General features: G+C 51.1%; 2 protein-coding genes across 3 annotated transcripts; both read right to left on the bottom strand.

The window, feature by feature from the left end:
- Positions 1 to 3178: 3178 nt before the first annotated feature.
- On the bottom strand, positions 3179 to 8749 carry IBA57 (iron-sulfur cluster assembly factor IBA57). The gene is made up of 3 exons (XM_082752499.1): positions 8401 to 8749; positions 6792 to 7138; positions 3179 to 5575 (listed from the first exon to the last, which is right to left on the bottom strand). Exons 1-3 carry the CDS (start codon positions 8706 to 8708, stop codon positions 5184 to 5186), a joined length of 1047 nt encoding a protein of 348 aa, XP_082608625.1. The 5' UTR covers positions 8709 to 8749; the 3' UTR covers positions 3179 to 5183.
- A 2231-nt stretch (positions 8750 to 10980) lies between these two features.
- GJC2 (gap junction protein gamma 2) lies at positions 10981 to 19232 on the bottom strand. Of its 2 annotated transcripts, none has more exons than XM_082752786.1 (2): positions 18816 to 19232; positions 10981 to 15205 (listed from the first exon to the last, which is right to left on the bottom strand). In XM_082752786.1, the coding sequence occupies exon 2, from the start codon at positions 15183 to 15185 to the stop codon at positions 13938 to 13940; it is 1248 nt and encodes a 415-aa protein (XP_082608912.1). In that variant the 5' UTR covers positions 15186 to 15205; positions 18816 to 19232; the 3' UTR covers positions 10981 to 13937. The 2 variants fall into 2 exon arrangements, with proteins under 2 accessions (XP_082608912.1, XP_082608911.1); XM_082752785.1 differs by having other exon boundaries at positions 18820 to 19232.
- Between the last annotated feature and the right edge of the window lie 1874 nt (positions 19233 to 21106).

The raw sequence follows: 21106 nt of genomic DNA, 5'->3' as shown, positions 1-21106 counted from the left end.
GGCATTTTCACTAAAATCCTTCACAATCACCATCACCCTGGCACTTGCCAGTGACAGCACTGCTAGAACACACCCCAGAATTTCTCGCAGCAAGTAACTTTCCCCAGATGTGATTTAAGTCACTCCATATGGTTTTCCTGACACAGCAGCACGTAGGAAGTGAGGGCTCCCTTCCTAAAAGCCTCAGCCCCTCATGATGAGGCTGTCGCTGTTCCCCTATCACAAAGGGCTTCGAGGAGGTGGCTGTCCTCCTCCACCCTCCCCAACAGTCCGATGGGGGCATGATTTAAGACCAACAGTGTACATAAATGTGATATAGGAAGCTCTAACAGCCACTTCCACGTTTAGGCTTGTAGAATAACGTATTTGCACTAATGCTGCCAAAAGTGCAGGCCAAGCTCGATTGTTTCAACAAGTCTGATCTCAAGCCAGGGATTGAGATCTGACCAAGGATTAAAGAAACAGACAAGGTCCAAACAACTCCAGTGCTATGGCAACACAAACAGTGCTGAAGTACATGAGCTCAATTTAGTGATATGGACACCCCAATGGCTTCAAATTAAGCCTGACAACAGAATTTCACACTCATTTGACCTGGACAAGAGAGGGGACAATAAAGAAATCCACACACAAATCCACAAAATCTACTTGGAGGTAAACTATTTCTACTAGCTTCAGAACTGCATGGTATGGCAGAATAAGATGGGCTCACAGTCTATGCCAAAAACAAAAGGTAAATGGTTGATAGGAGGAGTTTTAAGTCAAAACGTAGCAGATCTCATTGCCTCCAGGCAGCAGAACCCATGCTCCCATGAAGGTAATGAAGGAACCAGCACTGGTACCTGCACCTACACCTCCAAGCAAAGCACTGAGAGCCCCTTCTGCCTGTGCAGATGCATTGGTAGACGTGGATTTCAGCAGGGACAGCTATGAAAAAGTCAGCATAAGCTGTCAAACTGCTGTGTATTGAAAACTATGGAGAAAACGTGCCTGTTAGAAAGGCAGGAACACCACATGCTTTGAGGAGGAATGCGTGGCATTTACAACTCACCTGCGCAGCACTCCAACTCAGTAAAGATTTAAAAGGTCTTAGTAAAGTATCAACAGCTGACAAACATACTCTAAATGTTAATAAAGCTATCAATAAGATTGAGCAGGCCACAGCAGTGGATTCATTCAAGTAATGATACGTTTTACAGGGCAGGCAGCAGTGATTTCAATAACCCCACAACCACCTGCATGCACAGCAGACTCAGCACCAGCACTCCTCCTTCGGGACCCCTCACCACACCTTTAGGCTTTTTGTTATGAGAGGAAACTTAAAAACCAGAAACGTGAAACTGAGCATTGCTTCCAGAAACAAACAGAAGAAAAACATAAAAAATAATTAAAAAAAAACACCACTTTTTTTCCTGAAACCAGACATTTCAGGGTATTCCCCTCAACAGTCAGAAAACGACGCCTGCCTTACCCTGCTGGGGTTTCAAGCGATAACGTTTGCTTGCTTCACAGCTCCGTCCTGCTCCCTATCAGGTCAGGGACATCACCCCTTTGGGGTGCCAGCACCCCTCACAACCCTTTAACTTCCGACAGATCCCCAGCAGGGCACACGACGGACAAGAAACCCTGGTGCTTTCAGAGACAGTCCTTTATTTATTTACACCACCACAGGGGTTCCCCTCAGCTCTAAGGGAGCCCAACAACCCCACTGCAGCGACACCGCTGCTTCTCACAGGGAAAAAGCCCCTTCCTCCCCTCACAACCCCCTCAGCCCCACTGCCCGCTGCCATCTTAGCCCTTCTCCCCCTCCCTCACAGCCCGCCCCAGCCCGCCCACCCTTTGCTGCCACCGCCCACTGAAATGTTCATTTTTTGTATTTTTTTTTCCCAGAAATTATACGTGCCCCCTTCTCCTGCTGCCCACTGGTCCTGGATGCTGTCCCTGCTCCACCTCAGAAAGCCCAGAAACTTCTCCCGGGCAGGGCCATCGCGATTTTTAAATAACCACAACAATGTCCCGTAGCTGCGTGTTTACAGATGTAATCTGCTCTGGCTGACGTTTTCTCAGCTATATTTAGTCTGAGACAAGCACCTGGTGTGGGATTCACCTCACCTAGCTTCTGGGGAGGTAAATACACGCAGCTGAGCTCGGTAACCTGGGGCAATGCTCATCCCCTGCTGGCAAAAGCACAAAAACCAGATGACTTTGCACCATAAAAGCGTCTTGTTTCCCTGCAAAGCCATGCTCAGGTGTTTCAGGCTGTCTACAGCTGGCTGGAAATTTCAGAGCAAGCAGTTTGATAAGGATTTTGGCAACCGAGAGCAGTCTGTAGGGAGGCAATCCTCTAATACGTGGGCTGTGCCTAAACCCTGGCTAGGAAGGTGTCAGATCACACAGGCAGTGGCCCTCCAGTGATTTATTTCTCAATTTTTTCTCATTCATGCTGAAATTGCTCATTAAAAGTGCCACTTTGACCCCTTAGTTTATGCAGCTAACAGAAAGGTCAGTGGTTACTGTGTTTTTGACTAGCTTGTATTTGATAGCTTCTTCATTCAGCAGTGGATCTTTGTGCCTCATTCAGTTCTACCTTAGCTGAATGAGATTTTCCTTAGCGAAAATCAATAGCAGAGTAAATGCCACTGCAAATGCAAGCTCATAGTTATAAAGCTGCGTTGCTGACCTTTCAGCCCAAGCTTGCCCAGCCAAAGCTCTCAGTGATGGAGCAGGCTGTGAGGGAGAAAAGGAAGAAAAAAAAGAAGGTGGCAGGGATGGGGGCTGCCCTCCCAACTTCTGCCACATCCCTTCTCACCTCCAGAAGTGGACTAGTGCCTCTGAAAATCAGCCTGTGGGCGTATTTTGTGCCTGTACGTTTTCAGTCTGCACTCTGAAAAATGCAGCAGTGGACAACAGAAAAGCCTTTCAACTATTTGGGAGAGAAATGTGTGTGCACCAGGAAAGAGCTATTGGGCTTCCCCAGACAGAAGAAATGTGGTGTTTATTAGGGCTGTTGGTATGGCAGTGCAATATAACTATTTTGAGAAGGCTTTGCACAGTGGGTGGCTGAGAGGAAAAGCTGCTTCTGTCAGACTGGCATAAACACAGGCAGCACAGGCTCTCCTTTGTCGCCTTCAGAGGATCCTGAAAGTGTGAAGCATCACAGCTGAATTTATTTTTCCGGCGCAGAGACTTTTTAACAATCTCAAACCCATCAAAGTGTTTTAGGGCTGTGTTGAACTTGTTTCTTGTCGGCAACCAGCCCTAACAGCTCTTCTGTTGTATATCCTTGCACAAGGTAAACAACAGCTGATGTCTCTCTCTCTAAGAGAAGTCGCATTTAAATTACTGATACAATAAACTTTTAATGAGATATTCCACAGATTCATTTCACAGCAAGCTTAATGAGCTTTAAGCAATATGAGCATTTTTTTCACAGATAAATTCCCTTCACAGTAATAGAACACACTTTGGACGGTTTTTTGTTACAAATATGCATACAAGAGCTTTCTAAGCCACCCGCTAAACTCTCTCAACACCCCCTTCATCACCCATGGAAATACAAGACTGAACATGTTATGGATTTATTGTAATATAAAAATACATAGGGCTCCTATAAATTACCACAGGTTGACAGGCACAGATCTGTCTGGCTTTGGGGCACAGAGAGATGGATGCATCGATTGCAGAAGCAGGAACAAGCTCAAAGAAGAGCAGCAGGAGATAGCAAAAAGCAGCAAAGACACCCTGAAGTATTGGGCTGCTCTGAAAACCCAGAGGGGACAGTGGACGGAGAAAACCTCAGCAAGGGATGGCAGCAGGAACTCGCCCATAACGGGCTTTTTGTATGAGGGACACAGAGAACTACTGGAAGAAAAGTGTGGTGATGAAGCAGCCAGAGAAGTGAACATGGTGAAAATCCAGCCCCAAGCACCAGGCTGAGCACTAACCCCTGCCCCAGAGACTGCAGCTAACACAGAGGGAAGAGAGAGCACCTCAGTGTGATGTGGGGGCACGCTGTCCCTTCTCCAGCTGTGTTACCCCTGCCAAAGCCTTCAGGAAAGTTCAGAGGATTTTTCTACAAGATTACGAGGCATGTGGCCTTAGTGTTTTTTTGCATTTAATCACAACACCTTCACCTGCCATTACCTTCATTTGCAACTACACCAGCATAACTGAAACACAGTAAGGAATCTTTCCTCCTACGTAACTGTGCACACATTCACGTACAAATTACAGAGGTGCCAAAAAATCCCCCCCTCAATTGTTGTTGGCAACTCAATCAGTAACGCTGGAGGGAAGGTGCTTATAGTAATAGATTGTTCAGCCAAGCACCAGTACACCAATACAATGGCCACTCCAGGGTGTGCCCCTGCACACCTCATTTCCATAAAATATCACTTTCCTCTCTGAACAGTTGTTGGAGTGAACAAAGCACGCGTGGCCAAGGTGAGCAATGGCACAGGAGCTCGGTGCAGGTTGCTCTGGCTGTGCACCCTCTGCTGGCTATGAGGCAAGAAACAGGACAGGGATACTTCGAGAGCTTTCCCACATTTCTTGCATGATGTATTAAATGCAGATTTGAAAGGAGAAGTACAATTTATTCCTCTTCCTGAGCACAATTAGAAGTTAGAGTGGTGGGAAAAAAAAAATACCCACCCAATCAGCAAGTTTAATAAGAAGCTCAATGCAATGAGTGTTTTGCAATGAACACTTCAGCCTGAGTATAGCAACGATACATCCTATTCAAGGTTAAGTGCAGCATGCTCTCCAATGAAAAATTATAATACCACAGATTGGTAATTCTGAACACAAAACTTCAGTGCATACAGTGGTGATACTCCTGCCCCATCACTCACTTTGGTCTCTCAATACACACAGCACCCCGTGCAGAATGCAGCTTGATGGAGCAAGCGGTGGACTAAAGATTCAGCAGGAGTCCAAATAAACAAGGGGCACCCTCAGAGAAAGGTGTGCTTCCCTGCGTAAGGGTCTCTGCACAAAGCATGACAGTCAGCAGCACTCACTGTTGGTTTGGGCTCCTGCTGTTTAAGCCCAATTTGAAGCATTCTGCTGACACACCCCCTCACCGAACACCACAAACAACAGCTGAAGGCACAGTCACCTTCCCAAGCTTGTCACACACAAATATTCTCAATAAGGCAAATGTGCAAGCGGCGCCTCCTCATTTATTTGCTAGCAGTTTTTGGCCACCACTCAGGGATACTTGCGGTGAGCTTCACCTTATCACCCGCTACTTTTAGGCAGAGTGGTTCGTTTATATTAGCCAGCCTCAGCAAAGCTATGCCGAGTTCATCTCCTCCAGCCCGGAACTTGCCAGCTGACTTTCCCGATTCAGTCAAGATCTCGGCACCCTCGGGAATGCTCTCCTGGGGAAGAGGAACTGCGAACTGCACCGGCACCAGACGTTTGCGAATGACACCCATGTGGTGGGTCCTGGCTGTTAACTCCTGTCCCACGTAGCAGCCTTTGGTAAAGCTGACGCCGTTCATGAAGGCCAGGTTGGATTCCAGCGGGAGGGCTACTCCAGGAGGGAGATCCTTCACACCTTCAGGAATTCCTAGGAAAGGAGTAAAACCAACATGTAAACACAGCAAGATCTTCAGTATTTTAGATTTCTGGAGTATGTTTCCTCTGTGTTATCAAATGAGAGGTGAAAAGAAGCAATGTGAAGTAATGAGCTTGCCAGTAATCTGGTCTGGGCCTTAATGAAACCGCTAGCTGTAAATATCAGGGTTAGCGAAGATTATTTTAAAAGATAACTGTAAAAACTGCACTAAATCCTCATCTTGTGAAGCTTAAAGCACTTCATAGGGATAGTGGTGGAAATTCGAAGCAACCAGAGCAATACAGGCTCCCATAAGAAGGCATCAACATACATTTACTGCTTATGGCAAAATTCTCTTCTCCCACAGGAGAAGAGAACTCATCAATGAGTTATTTTCTTCAAAGCTAGCAAAAGTAATCCAGCCAACTGTCAAACGCTGTATGGGTAGCTATGACTGCTTCTTTTGTGAACAATGACATATCTTTATTATTTTTTTTTTGAAGCAGTGCTGGGCCTGGCTTTTTGTAGTAGCAAGCAAGTCTAGTGCTGATATTTCTGGGAGGCAGCACACCACCGTGGTCCAGCCCACTGTGACCCATTCACAGTTTGCTTTTCTGTACCAGACACTCAGGTTGTGATCATTGTTTATTAGCAGAGGACCCACATCTTTCTGTCTGCTGATTATTTTATTCCACTGTCTATGCGGACATAGGGAAATCAGTGGGAGCTCTGCACAGGCACAGAGGCGTTCAGGACTGAATTCCTTCTCAAGTCAAACATACGCTCCTTGGCCCCCAAAATAACTGCAAATCCAGTCATACATTTCTAGGAAAGTATGTCAGGGTGTTTCTTTGTCCTTCCTTAGCAACAAGAAAAACACGTAGATTGTGGATAACTCCAAAATAATCAAAATGACTCAAACCACAGAAATTCCCTTCTAAGAAAATGAATAATCCCCTTTATCTTTCGCTGACCCACAATCCCACAATTTTTGTAATGGGAAACTGGACTCAAATACTAATTCTGTCACAGGCCGGAATTGTAACTACTGGATGAGTCTTATCCTTAAATTAGCAAACAATTCCTGCCTTTACTAAAAAGTTAAGCACACTGAGGCATTCCCCTGTGGCTTTTATAATTTATTCCACCGGTCTCTGATAATAAGACTCTCATCATAAAGAAATGTATTTATCTAAAATCCAGAGTGCAAAGCAGGTTTTGGCTTTACCTTGCTTATACCTGTGCCTGTGGTAATCCTGAATGCTCCCGATACGACTCCCAGGGATGACCTCTGTCAGATTTGCTCCTTTCTTTGTAACCAGTCTCCACCCCATGACTTCTGTCCTGGGGTCAGGAGTTAAAACCAGAGCCTGGTCTGCACATTGTGCAAGGGAGCCAGAGATGTCTCCAGCCTGCTCCCCAGGGATGACGGCCCACAAAGAAAGGTCAAGGCAGGGGACGATGTTTACTTTCCTCCGGATCTTGTACAGTTTCAGATGTTTCTGTATGGCGTCCAGCACGCTGCTGTCACACTCCAGCAGGATGTGTGGCTCTTCTTCTGGACTCTCGTGAAGCCTAAAAAAAGCAACACCTACAAGGTCAGGGAAGCAAACAGGCATTATTATCTTGAGCCTGGTCCGAAGCCAGAGATCTGGGGAATGCTGCTGCAGGCAAGGACAGCACTCAGCACCCTGTAACAAAATACTCACAGAACGGCTGAGGTTGGAAGGGACCTCCAGAGACCATCCAGGCCAACCCCCCTGCTCAAGCTGGGTCACCTAGAGCGTATTTTTGACACATATTTTTCTTGTTCTCTTCCAGACCATAAACAGCTCAAGAAGCAGACTGCCAGTTCCATCTTTTGGCCTTCATTTTTGGGCCTTTCATTACTGAGCGACTGACCTGGCGGTATAAATGGGATGTTTATTCACTGGCTTACACATTTCCCCTCTCACACCTGGTTCAGGTGGCAATGAAGTGTAATTAGTGCCGGACACCCTGCTTGTGCTAATGACCCCGTTAATTGCAGTGAGTGGAGACCCTGAACCCCTTGGGCACCATCCAGACAGATCCTCAGGCACTGGACCTGCTGGGAGGGCTGCTTTAAAAAATCAGGTTATTGTAATTTGCTGTGGGATAATTCACAGAACTGACAGCCAGTGAGGAAAATCAGACAGAGGAGCTGCTTTTGGTACTTTTTTTTTTAATTTTTAAAGACATAACGTACAAAGTTTCTTACGGGAGGGTGCGTGACCGCCGCTGACAGGACTTATCATTGTATGATAATGATAAAATAAAATAAATAAATAAATAAATTATGATAATGATAGAATAAGAAATATTGTTTTAAAATAATGATAAAAACTAAAATTTTATGATGGTAAAGTACACTAAAATTATCATTTTATAATGACGATAAAATAAATATCTTTTTGTGGTAATGATCACTTTCTGATGATAAAATAAAACATATCATGCTTAATAACGGTAAAACAAAATAAAATAATTATACTTGTGGTAATGATCATTTTGTGATGATAACATAAAGAAATATCACTTTTAATAATGATAAAATAAAATAATTATAGTGTTATGCGAATGATAAAATAAGATACATAATTAGAATTATTAGAAGAATAACCTTTATTAGAATTATTAGAATATTTATTAGAATATTTTTTAGAATCATCACTTTATTAGAATTATGCCACCACACACCAGGCCGCGCGCCCCCGTTTCCATGGCAACAGCGCAGGCTCCGAGGCTCCCCCCCCCCCCGAGACCTGGCAATGGTCTCGCCCATCTCCCTCAGCCCCCCCCCCCGGGGTTGGTCTCACCTGTAGAGGATGAGGTCGTAGAGGCAGCGGCCCTGCACGTTGAGCGCATGCGCGTAGAGCGCCCGCGGGAGGGGGGCCGCGGCGCCTTCCCCCGGCCCTGGCCCCGCCCCCGCCAGCCGCGTGACGTCATTGGTGAGCAGCCCCTGCAGGAAGATGGCGGCCTCGGCTCCCCGCACGCTCAGCAGCGCCCGGCCCGCCGGGAAGCACCAAGCGGCGGCGGCGGCGGCCCCGGCCCCGCTCCCGGCCCTTCTCCCCCCTCCGCGCCCCCACAGGCGCCGCAGGCCGGGCAGGCCCGCCCTCACCAACATGGCGGCGGGGTAACGGGCTGTCAGGGCGGGCCGCCGCCTCCTCCTCCCGCCGCCGCCGCCATCTTGTGTGTGTCCGCCGGGCGCCACCTGCCGGCGGGGCGGGGCGGGGAGGGACACGCCCCTTAGATACAAGCCACGCCCCCTAGATACAAGCCACGCCCTTTGTCGAACCACGCCCTCAATGTGTGACCACGCCCCCTGCACTGCCCTCACCCATCAGGTAGACCTGGCCGCCGAATCCTCTAGGGCCGCCAGGTCAACCCAGCCAACTGCTCGCCCACCCTGGTGGCGTTCCTTGGGGTGGCTCCCAAGGGACGGGCGGCTCTCAAGGGCCTGGTGTTGCCCTGGCTGGTCAGCCTGGGGCTCGTCCACCAGCTGGAAGTGCCTGTCGCTTGTGGTTGAGTCCTGTCTGCTGCCCTGGGTATGGCGGGATCAGCTGGCCCCAAATAAATGGGGTGGCCCCAAGGCACAACCCACTGAGCCCTAAAACACTGCTGATGGGGCTGGTGTTTTGGGGGAGCTGCACACAGGGTGGCTGAGCCAGCTGGGGATGCAGAGAAGTGATGCCTCTTGTTGCTTTTTGTTGTGTTTTTAGAGCTGGGCTGAGCCCCCAGGGGTAACAGCCACCGTGTACCCACAGCTGGATCCAGCTTTGGCCCCATGGACGAGGCAGACATGGGGAGCCTCTTGCCCACCCTCCACCTCCCCAGGGGCTCCAGGCTGCCCCCAGCCCCATCCAGCCTGGCCTTGGGCACTGCCAGGGATGGGGCACCCACAGCTCCTCTGGGCAGCCTGCACCAGGGCCTCACCACCCTCTGAGTGAAGGACTTTTTCCTCACATCTAATCCAAATCTCCCCTCTTTTAGCTTAAAGCCTTTCCCCCTTATCCTGCCACTACTGCTGTGCCCACAGCAACTACCCCCAGCCGCCCACCTGTGGCTCAACGCTGCTGCCAAACATTCATTTGCTCCATTTTTTTTCCTCAGAGCACACAAGCTCCCGTCCACAATTATTTGTTCAGCTTTGTGTAGCACCGCAAAGTGGGTGCCCTACGAGGGGCCTCTGACCACCGGCCGTCCTCAAGGACGCCTCACAGGGTCCCGTTCCCCTTCGTCTCCTGGGGGGAGCTGCTCCTGCTCTGCCGGAGGAGTCGTAGAGACAGCCCAGCTGTCAGAAAAACAGCAAAAAATGCATGTTTCCGCCCCAAATCCGTTTCCTGAAGACTCTTTGGACGGCGGTCGTGAGTGAATGCTCCTGCCAGTTAATGGGAGGGGCGAGGACCGAGGGCTCTCCAAAAAGCAGGTTTTCTCACAAGGGCTCTCCCAGCGTTTGCTCAGCTTCGCTCCTGACTTCTCCCAGCCTCGGAGAAGTTTTCTCACTTTTCGGGGTAGAGGCTTTTTCTAGGCAGTTTCAGCTCCACGCCTGAAGGAGCTGCAGGCAGTGATTCATCAGAGAGAGACAACACATCCCAAACAACCCGAAGGTCAACTGCTTCTTAAGGCAAAAATATTTTGCGGTGATTTATGGCCATATCTGGGAAAATAGAGGTCTTATATGGTTAAACCGGGCAAATGAGAGGTTGGGAAGAATGTCTTCTCATCAACAGTCAGCCCCCTTCGCACGGAAACATCACACGCTCTGTGTACTGTAACAAAATGTAAGTTTTATTCCATTTATTAGTAATGGATGTGGAATAGCCGGTTGAAGAGGCGGGCTGATGTATCCCTCCTTTGCCCAGTGCTTCATTTTCTAACCACAGCCCAGATGGAACATTTACACTGAAAAAAATACTTAGAGATTCAACCTCATACTCAAAGGTTTTCTAGTACAAATACAGTTAGTACATAAAAAAAAAAAAAAAAAAATCGACAAACCAACAACAAAAAAAAAAATCCCAGAAACTTCATAACAGCACAGACTGGTTATGGCCTCGAGTTAAGTTCAAGTATTTCCCAGAGGAATGCGATGCAAGCAACAAGGTAATCTGGCTTTTACGCGGGACATTCCTGGCCCTGAATAGGAAGAACAGAAACGCGAGGGCGGGCGCTTTACCCGGCAAAGCTTAGCGAGAGTGTCAACATTTATGATTAGTTCAGCTACAGAGCTAAACCCGTCCGGAGCGTGAACAAAATGACCTGCAGGAAGAAAAGCGAAGCGTTAATTATTCTCCTGGCGTCTCCTCCGCGGCCGACGCTGCCAGTCGTCTACTTGAAATTCCTCCGGCTGCCGGTGGGGCTTGTGAGGGTTGTTTTTTTTTGGGCTTGTGGCTCTGTTTGTTTTTTTTTTTTTTTTTTGCCTTCCTTGCCTTCTGCTCCCCAGACGGAGGTGGGCTTGCTCCTCCTGCCCTGGAAGGAGCCGCTCAGTGCGCGCCGGTCGCGTTGCTGGTGGTGGCTCAGTGGAAGACACAACGTCCTGAGGGCTTCAGGGGCCAAACAGCGGAGGAGGAAAGGAGGAAGTGAGCAATACAATAATAATATTATTATAATTATAACCCTCTATGCGTGCCTGACTCAGAGTGAGAGGAGTTAATGGGGCCTGGCAGGATACCCTGCGTCCCTCTCTGGCACCGAGCAGTCCTGCCATGGACTGTGTGCTCTGGTCGCTGTCAAAACGCTTGGAAAAAAGAAATAGGGATGCGAGATCGGCCCCCATACGCAAAGCCTTTGATGCAAGAGAAGGTTTCAAGCCCTGGAGATGAGCAGGGCTGGCTGGGAGGGCGGCCGAGCGAGCGGTTGCCCTGCCCGATGAGGAGCTGGTATCGATCCCCCGAGTGTCTGCCCCGGCTCCAGCACTCGTCAATATTGCAATTATCGGCTCCCACTATGGAAAACAGCGTGTGCGTGTTGCACAGGGTGAGGAGGAGGCTGCGGATCTGCTGCAGGACCAAGAGCATCCCAAAACCCCTCTCATCATGCTGGATCCATGGTGTGAAAATAAAAAATAAAAATAAAAATAATAAAAAAAAAAAGAGAGAGACCATCTTCAGGCACCCCAAACCTTCTGCAGACACGAAGGGAAGAAGCAGCTCTTCGTGTCTGCTGAGCAGAGGAGAAGCCAGGGGTGGCAGCGGGGGGTTGGTGCTAGCCTTTGGGGATGTGTTTGATGCTGGCAAGTTGGTGAGAAGATCCTTGTTCCTTTCCAGCCCCATTGCTCTGAGCATCTCTGAACCTGCAGGTGTGGAAATGGATCCGTCGTGGGGTCCTGAGAGAGCCCCAGGACTTCACCCCATCGCTGGCAGTGACCACCAGGGTCACCAGGACGTGCTCAGGCCACGCGGGGGATTCCCTCGGTGAGGATTTCACATCAGTGTGCGGGACAGGTTGGTGTCTGCTGTAATTGCCTGGGGGCAAATGTCCACCTGGAGCTCCTCTTGTGCCCTCCCTGCACCTTCAGGAGCTCACCCACCAGCACCCGGTCCCTCCAGCCGTGTGATATGTGTGTCCTACCACCACGGTGTGAACTCTACGAGCCCTTCATGGAGAATTCATGGCACAAAGCATCCCTCCACGCGACCGGGGTGTGCTGCTCCTGCCCCTTGCTGCTGTGAGGAGGTGCTGATCCTCCTCCTGGATTCGTTTGGGCTTTTTCAAGGGGAAGATCTCCAGCAGCAAGAGCAGGCAGCGCTCCAGGCATTTCTCCAGTGCCCTCAGCGGGACCAGGAACAACCCTGAAGCTGCTCCCCAGACTCTTCCCCAAAAGCAAGCTGAATATTTGCAGCTGGATACCTCATAGGATGTTTCTTTGCATCTTTCTGATCTCTTTTTTGCTACCAGCACTGTTCCCCAAGGGCATTGCACAGCTCTGGTGCCGTGACCCGGTGCTGACGGCCACCCTCAGGTCCCCAAGGGCTGTCCCGTGACAACTGGCACCCGTGAGGCTTTCAGAGACTGATCTGAGGGACAGGAGAAAGATGCCCACCAAGAAGTTACACCCATCCAGTGGATGAGAAATTCATGGGGACTTGCGTGCTGGCACAGCCATGAGGAACAGCACAGCACAGGGATGGTGCTGTACTCAGAAAGGATTCGCTTCCTTCACCTGAACCATGATCTTGGCCATGGTGGTGAACCAACTGTTTGAGTCTTGCAAGACCATCTGCCAAGCCTCAAGCATCTGAGGGACGTCTCAGCTCCTGGCATGAAACCATCCTGACAAAGCACATCCAGCACTAGCAGGAGCCTTGGAGCTTAGCTCCCCAAACTCACCCTAAAACCAAGTGAGGCCAAAAGAAGCTGTCCATAAACCAGGGGAAAACTTCTTGCTGCTGGCCCCCAGGGAAGCAGGAGCTGCTGCTGAGCCCCCAGACAAGTGTGTGGAAACCTGCCTGTGGCCCGGTGAGGCTGGAAGGCTGTAAAATCACCAGAGGGTTGATATTACATTTATATCTCTCTCTCTACATCTGTATTCACACAGACATGTTCATGGGTCCATGTATATACGTGTGTGCACACACACCCCATGTACACGCGATGCATAGATCTGCTCTCTGCCACTAGTTAGAAGGGTTTGATTAAACAGAAAAACAAATCTGCCGACGCCGATCTTCCCATCTCTGCTCAAATTAGCAAACCACGTAGTCGAAACCCTTTGCGATTTTGTTTTCCTGGTTGCATAAAGGCACTTTCTGATGATGTGGAGCAGCGGTTTGCTGCAAACACCCTGACCGCAGAGCTTCCCACCGCCTCTGCGAGGGTGGTCAGTTGTAGTTGCTTGTTGTTTCAGCCCAGGGGACCAAAAGATGAAAACCTCCCGTGCTGTGTTTGCGGTGTGGGTGTTGGGCCCTTGCTCGCAGCACGCGTCTCTGCCGCCCTCGGCGATGCCTGAGGTCTGCAGGTTCAGGCAGGGCAGCATGTTGTCGAAGTTCACGCCACGGACCGGTCGTTTTCCCTTCCCATGGAGGGATCAGAAGTTAATTTTGATTAAGGGTATTTAGTAATTAAACGCTATCTGACCTACAGCGCTGCATCCTCGCGCTGCCTGCTCGCGGCTGGTCCCAGCGGGATGCGGCGTTTGCGGTTGCTCGCTGGAGTTTCCCAGCTGGAGAACGCGTTGGGAAGAGGAAGGAAATGTCTTTTGTTAATGCACCGGAAGACAGCACTAAACTGGTCTGAATTTTCTCTCTTGACTTCTGTATCAAAGTTGCGTCTGTGCCCTGCAAAATGAACTCAAGACAATACCGAAAACCAGAAACAAAGCAAAATAAAACCGCACGTACGCTGCCCTCTCAAGCTATATCCATACAGACGTCTTTCCATCTTTACTGCTGGAGCTCCCTTTCTCCAAGGAGGCCTTAGGTTTCGCGCTTTGTTTCTCCTGGGCGGTGTTGGCCCTGTTCTGCTCCACCACCGTGCCCCCTGAGGCAGGGCTGCTGGTTCGAGAGGGCTGCGTGTTGGCCTGGGTGCTGCTGTAGCTCTGAAACGCTATGTCCAGCTGCTCCTGGGCCACTCGCAAGTGTTTGTGGAGGGTGGACAGGTCTGCGGGGATATTCTCGTCCGGGCTGGTGCACTGCTGCTCCTGGGCGACGTTCGCCAGGTTCTGCTCGTGAGCCATCAGGCTGTTGGGGATCTTGGTGGACTTCTCAGATTTCACCACCAGGTTGTACTCGGGAGGGCAGGAGATGTTCTTCGGGTAGGCGTAGTTGTAGGGGGGCTGCCTGAAGCTGTTGATTTTCCGGTTGCGAATGGCGTCCCGGATGGTCCCGAAGCCCAGGTGAAACATCTCACACATGTTGAGGAGTAAGCACAGGCAGCTCACGACGTACATCACCAGCAGAAAGATCGTCTTCTCTGTCGGCCGGGACACGAAGCAGTCCACGGTGTGAGGGCAGGGGAGTCTGTTGCAGACAAAATAAGCTTCCACCTCGAAACCGTAGAGCAAATACTGCCCTATCAAAAAGCAAACTTCAAACGAAGCCCTGGTAAGTAGCTGGAAGACGTAGATTTTCATCAGTCCTTCTTGCTGGATGCGCCTCCGCCCGTCGTGCTTTTGTGGCTCTTTGCTCTTGGGCTTGGCTTTGGCTTTCTCGTTGTCTGCCGTGTCATCGGAGATCATGGGCTCCTCCTCGTCTGCCTCCATCGGGTCCTCCATGTTGCGCACCGCCTGCCAGTTCAGAGCAAACTGCTTCTTCTTCTTGAACCCCTTGAACTTCTTCTCCTCCTCCGCTGACCGGGCGATCCTGTGGATGGCGTAGCCCAGGTACATGACCGAAGGGGTGGAGATCATGATGATCTGGAAGACCCAGAACCTGACGTGCGACAGCGGTGCGAAGGCATCGTAGCAGACGTTGTCGCAGCCGGGCTGCTTGGTGTTACAGGTGAACTTGCTCTGCTCATCCGAGTAGATGGACTCCCCGCCGACCGCCGTCAAGACGATGCGGAAGACGATGAGCACGGTGAGCCAGACCTTCCCCACGAAGGTGGAGTGATTGTGAATCTCTTCTAGCAGGCGGGTGAGGAAGCTCCAGCTCATGTTGGTCATAAGGGCTACTCAGTTATAACCTGCAGGGAGAAGGGGGGAAGACAACAGAGCTGTAAGTAAACATCCCAGCATCCCAGCTTCACATTTTGTTGCCTGTTTCAAGACATTGCTCAGCTGTAGGAAGGGCTTGGGCGACTAAAAATGAATGCAGTGCACCACGGAGGCCACCTAGGTACCCAAAACATCCGTAACTTGGGATAGTCTCTTGCTTTCATCCCATGGGCTGAGCGAGAGCAGGGGATGCTGAAATGTCTTTCATTAGCAAACCCAGAAAAATGCAAAGAATCAGCGAAAGAATGGGAATATTTATATTTACAGGCTGATGTCCCTTTCAAGTTCCGTTCGAAAAACAAAGCAAAACATGCCTAAATCAAATGCAGACTGCTTTAAAAATAAACCTTCAAAAGCTTGCAAGGAAAACCACGCACGTTTCAAAAGACCTGGACAGCTGGGCAGGAAGAAGAACAGCTTTGTGTTTAGCTTCATTTGTGGGAGTGAGGGCTCAGCCCAAGCAAATTGGGATGCCCCAGGCATCATTAAAGGCAGGCGGTAATTGCAGGACTTTCTGCACCCCTGCGTCCCTGCTCCAGATCACCCCCAGCCTCGGAGCTGTGCCCCTGCTGGCAGGTGGTGAACTGGGCACCAGTGAGCCCAGTCCCAGATGCAAAATGGGAGCGAAGAGGGGATGGTTGGTGGTGGATGACGGAGCTGAGCACGTGAACGTGGGCACAAGCGGGTTGGTGTGGGGTGTGTGATGGCTCCGCAGGTGGAGAACCAAACCTTCCCAAACCTCCCTGCTGCTCCACAGCCCTCATTTACGGGGGTGAATGTCCAGGACACAAAATCCCCCCCTGAGGTTTTCAGGGGAGGCTTGGACCCCAGCACCCGCTCGGGCACGGGGTGGGAGCAGCCGCGAGCAGCAGCCGGCACAGGAGCAGGACATGAACGTGACTCGCTCTGTTCTCCACGTTTTTGCCTTCCTGGAATGTTATTTTGCTCACGCTGCTTCTTAGGACGGGAGCCAAGCAGCTCTGGTTTGCTCAGCGCTCGCCTTTGCGCGGCCGGAGGCATCGAGCTCCAGCTCAATTCTTCCAGGGCTCTCAAGAGCCGGCAGATGGAATTTTCTAACCCTGCTATTTCTAGATCAAACAAAACCTCTGCGAACCCAAAGCCCCAGGTCTTCACACGCCAGGCTGGGACTGCGGGAGCAGCGCAGATGGTGCTGGGGGCTGTAATTCCTGTCCTGCAGCTGGAGGAACCGGGGCAGGGAGCAGGGAAAGAGCTCAGCCCAGCCAGCAGGGCTGGGGATGGTCTCCTCTCTGCCCTCAGCTTACCTGGAGAAGCACAACAGCTCTCAACGCTACTGGGAGCAGAAATCCTCATCTCCTGCCCCAAAAGTGGTGCCTCGGACCTGATGGTCAATACAGAAATGCTGCCACGGATACAACAGCTGCAGAATAATGTGGAAAGTGACCCCACAGAGCTCTCCTTGCTTTATTGAAGAATTTGGGTTTAGCATTGTGTTGTTTATTTTGGGGTGAGATAGGAAAGCGTCCCCTTTGAGCACCTTTTCTTTCTTTCAGGCACACTTAAAAGCATCTCCAACCCTCCCTCTGCATTGTGTCCCTGCTCCTTTAGGGCAAGATGGGGCCTCAGGCAATTTGTAGGATTAATCCTAGTGCTTAGCCAATCTCCAGCTGACAGGGTGTAGGAGGGGAAGGCACCAGGGTGCTGATTTCTTGCTGTGGGACTCCGTGCCTCCACCTCTGGAGCATCTGTGTCCATCCAAAGCTGGGCTGGGGGCTGCATGGAACACATGGGGACCTGGCCCCATGGTCCCCATGTGGGTGCTCAGCCACCATCTGCTTCCCCAATTATCTGTGAGCCCCAGATTGTGCTTGTTCTAAAAAAATGGACATCAAATGTCCCAGAGAGCAGTTCGTTTGTCAGCTCGGTGCTCGCCTGAGGTGGGCCCTGGGGATTATCCAGCATTTTGCAAGGGTCACTCAGGGACTGGGGGGACCTCCCAGCGGCCTGCCAGGGCCTGAAGGGGCTGTGAGACAGCTGGGGAGGGACTCTGGGTAGGGATAGGACAAGGGGAATGGCTTTAAACTAAAAGAGGGGAGATTTAGATTAGATATAAGGAAGAAATCTTTCACTCAGAGGGCGGTGAGGCCTGGCCCAGGCTGCCCAGAGGAGCTATGGGTGCCCCATCCCTGGCAGTGCCCAAGGCCAGGCTGGATGGGGCTGGGGGCAGCCTGGGCTGGGGACAAGGGGCCCTGGGCATGGCACAAGTTGAAATTAGATGATTTTTAAGGTCCCTTCCATCCAAAACCATGCCATGGTTCTGTGACATGATCCACACAGACTGGAGTCCCCTCCCAGCAGCAGTTTGGCTGGAGCAGCAAGGGCCTGCCCCAGGTAACGGTGGATTTTGGAGCAAACACTCAACTTCGGATCCTAATTATAATAATCCTGTTAGCCAGGATTGTTAGCAAAGCACCCACTGACTCCTCTGGGAGGCAGATTTCAGAAAGGAGCACCCCACAAAGTTGGCATAAAAACATTCACAACCCCCCTGCATCAGGGAGAGAGGCCACAAACCAGCAGAAACAGGGGGCTGGGGCTTTGAGGAAGTGCTCAGAGGATGCCAGCTATGGGGCAGAGCTGTCGGTGCTGTCCCAAACCCTCAGAAACATCTACAGGAATCAGCTCCTGCAGCCCCTGGACCAGGGGAAACGAGGGCAGAAACCCTCATAGGGCCAGCTCGGTTCTGTTTGCCATGCTTGGCCTGCGACGTGTCGGTGGGGAAGGCAGTGCCGTGGGATTTCAATGCCTTTAATTGCAGGGGGAGAGCATTATACCAACATTTTTAAACCAATTCTAACACAAGCAAGCTTCTGAGGAAGGATTCATTCACTTTTGCTGCTGGGGAGGATAACAGGCAAGGATTGTATCTCATCTCTGCACGCTGCTGGCTATTGAAGCACAACAACTGGATTTTTGCATTTTCCATGTGCTGCAGCCCTCATTCCTCCGCTGAGCAGAGAGGGCAGGCAGCCGAGCCCCTGGGGAACGGCTTCCCAGGTCTGCAGCAGGTAGACGGAGGGGATTTGGTGGCTTTTGTAGCTCAATTATCTGCCACGGACATCCCCTGAGAGGACCTCCTGTCCCTCTGGCTCGGAAATCCATTCATTCACAGCCACCCGCCTGCACATTTCTCCAGCCCTGCTGCCGTGCACGAGGTGCACACAGGGCACACGGCTGGACCTCTCCTCCTGGCAGCAGCGTTTTAGGATAGCGACAATTTTAGTCAGGAACAAGCTGCTGGCTCCACGTTCCCATCGTGGTTACGTCCCCAAATCCACTGACCCCTCTGTGCAGTCACAGGCACGACTGTTGCGACTGGGGAAACTTGAAAAGCCGAGGCTAAACTAAGCAGAACAGGGAGAAAAAAAAAAAAAAAGAAAAGAAAAAAAGAAAAGAAAAGAATAATAGCAGAACAAAACAAGAATAATAGAAGGGAAAAAAAAGAATTTTCTTCTTTTTCCGTGCTCGCTGGACGTCCTTCCTTTCCGCTCGCTTCCCACCCAGTTGTTTAAACTGCAGGGAAGACAATGGGAAACGTACTCACGGAGACATGGTGCTTCTTGCGGCGGCTTGCCCTCCTCCATCAGCATTCCTGCGCCTTGCCCTAGATAAACTCCTGCCGCTGCCACCGCCGTGGTCAAGCCATGCCCCAGCCTCTGAAAACCGGAGCTCTGGGGACGAATTTAAGGCACTGAAGACCCCGCCTCTGGGGCAGCCCCGCTCCCACCCAGACCTCCTGCTTCCACACCTCGCCGGGTTCTCCCCAAGCCTTGCGAGAAGGTGGAAGTTGTATCCCGGAGGGGAGGGGAAGGAGGTTTTAAATCCAAACAAGCCGCCGGGTCTGGTTTTAGGAACGCTGCCTGGAATTTTGCTGCCGAGCTCTGGAGCCGGCTGGAAGTAAATTAATAGCATCAGCTAGCGGCGCTGGTAACAGATTTGTAAGACAGAGAGCATGACTAATAGGGAACATGTGGAAAACGCGTTTTGGCCAAGGTTTCTCGGGCAGAGAGCTGGTGGAAAAAAAAAAAAAAAAGTAAAAAAAAAGTAAGAAAGAGGCGAGGCTCAGCAGCAAGGAAAGGCAATGTGAAGGTCCTGCATTGGTGTTCCTTGAGGCAAGGCTTTCTCTGAAAGATGTGGTGCTCCCTCAGAGCAGCTGGATGGGGGCAGAGGGTAGAAAAAGGATGGGGAAGGGCTTTGGGATACACATTCTGGCTTCGTTGCAGAAGGGAAAAGAAATAAGTGTGGGAATGTGCATAAAGCCTAAGGGAAGTGGAGAAGAAACCCTCCCTCCTGGTGGTCTGGGGGCACCTCTCGTCCCTGCTCTGCCCATGGGGAGTTGTTGGCAGCGGTGGGATCGGTGCTGGGGCTCCAGGTAGCTGCTGGGTGAAAGCAGAGGCAGAAATTCTCCCCAGGAGGAGAAGGAAGCAGCAGCCAGCAAGTCACAAAAAGGATCTGACTCAGCCTTTGAGGGGGGAAAGTGCGGGAGGAGGCACATTGTGATCGAGGGTAATGACATTAGAGAACATGTGGCTCCTCGGGAACTTTTAGCCCAGGAAGGTCCTGACAAAGCAGGATATTTGCTCTGGTTTTCCAAAAAGCATTTCATTTAATTAATCGGTCACTTAATTTGTTGTTCAGAAGTAGCCATCTCTGATAGGCAGGTGGGAAAATCCTTATATTCCAGAAAGTTTGATGTAGGGGTGAACGCACCCTTGAGGGGTGGCTGCCACGCTAGGGGAAAACAGGTCCAGGGAGGGATTTTGGGGGGAGTGAAACCCTAAAGAGGTTAAATGGTCATGACCCTAGCTTCATGCTTCAACTTAAGTCCTTAGCATGCCTACAAAGCTTGCACTCTCAAAGGACTTGGGGTGATATGGACCTGGTTCCACCAGGGCTGGAGAGCTCCTCCAGCAACGCCCCGACCTCCCTGGACCACCAGGACCCCACGGAGAAGGAGAAAATTCTCATGGTACCCCTGAGAACATCTCAGGGCTGGGTCTGGCCTCCCGCAGGCTAGAGGGGCAGGGTCCTTCACGTCTGGGGACAACGTGGTGGGACACCTGGTGGGCACCTCCACAGGGGCCACCGCGTGGTCCCTGGGAGCCTTCTCCCATCCGGCTTCCAGCGCGTTTCACACCAGCGACCTCGGAAGGACCGTGAGACCCAGCAGACCTGAGGGATGGCCACCAAAACCTCATTCCCACCGCGGAGCGTGGCAAGACTTCCACCAGCCCCAGCGGGTGCAGGATGGAGCCGCGGAGAAGTATTGTTAGTTCGTTAAAAATAACCAGCTGAGAACAACTTCCAGGCTCTGCAGGAGCGCAGGCAGCGGCTGGGAGATAAAAGGCAGCTCGGCACCGTCCCGGTCCCATGGGTCCCACAGCAGCCTCTCCAGACCCTCTGCTTTCAAACCGTGCGGGTTATTTATACACACAGCAATCTCTCTTGGTGGACGTCTTCTTGGGGCGGCCACACTTTGGGAGAGAAAGGCACCGGCTGCTCTAGTAGCTCCAGCAGCCACACTGGTAGGGATTGTGTGGTTCCCATCTCCCCGAGCCAAAGCATCACCTGGGGAAGGAGGCAGAGAGCTGGAGGCTGAGCGTTTTCTCCTGCATGCTTTAGTTGGGTTTTCACCCTCCGAGCAGGTTGCATGCATGCCAAAACCTTCGCTGCGTGTAGCCAGGGTAATAGCAGAGAACGGCAGGGATATGCGCCCTCATAAACTGCTTGTGTTTTCTTCCTTCCAAGACAGCCACTGGAGACCAAACAGAGCTTCTCTAGCCATAAATAAATGTTAGAGGCTAAAGCAGCAACAGGCACCTCCTGACTCG

This window comes from Aythya marila (assembly GCF_965140915.1).
Source record: "Aythya marila genome assembly, chromosome: 2".
In the NCBI taxonomy this organism is placed as follows: domain Eukaryota; kingdom Metazoa; phylum Chordata; class Aves; order Anseriformes; family Anatidae; genus Aythya; species Aythya marila.
The sequence above is the reverse complement of the archived record's forward strand: the minus strand, read 5'-3'. Positions and strand labels throughout refer to the sequence as shown.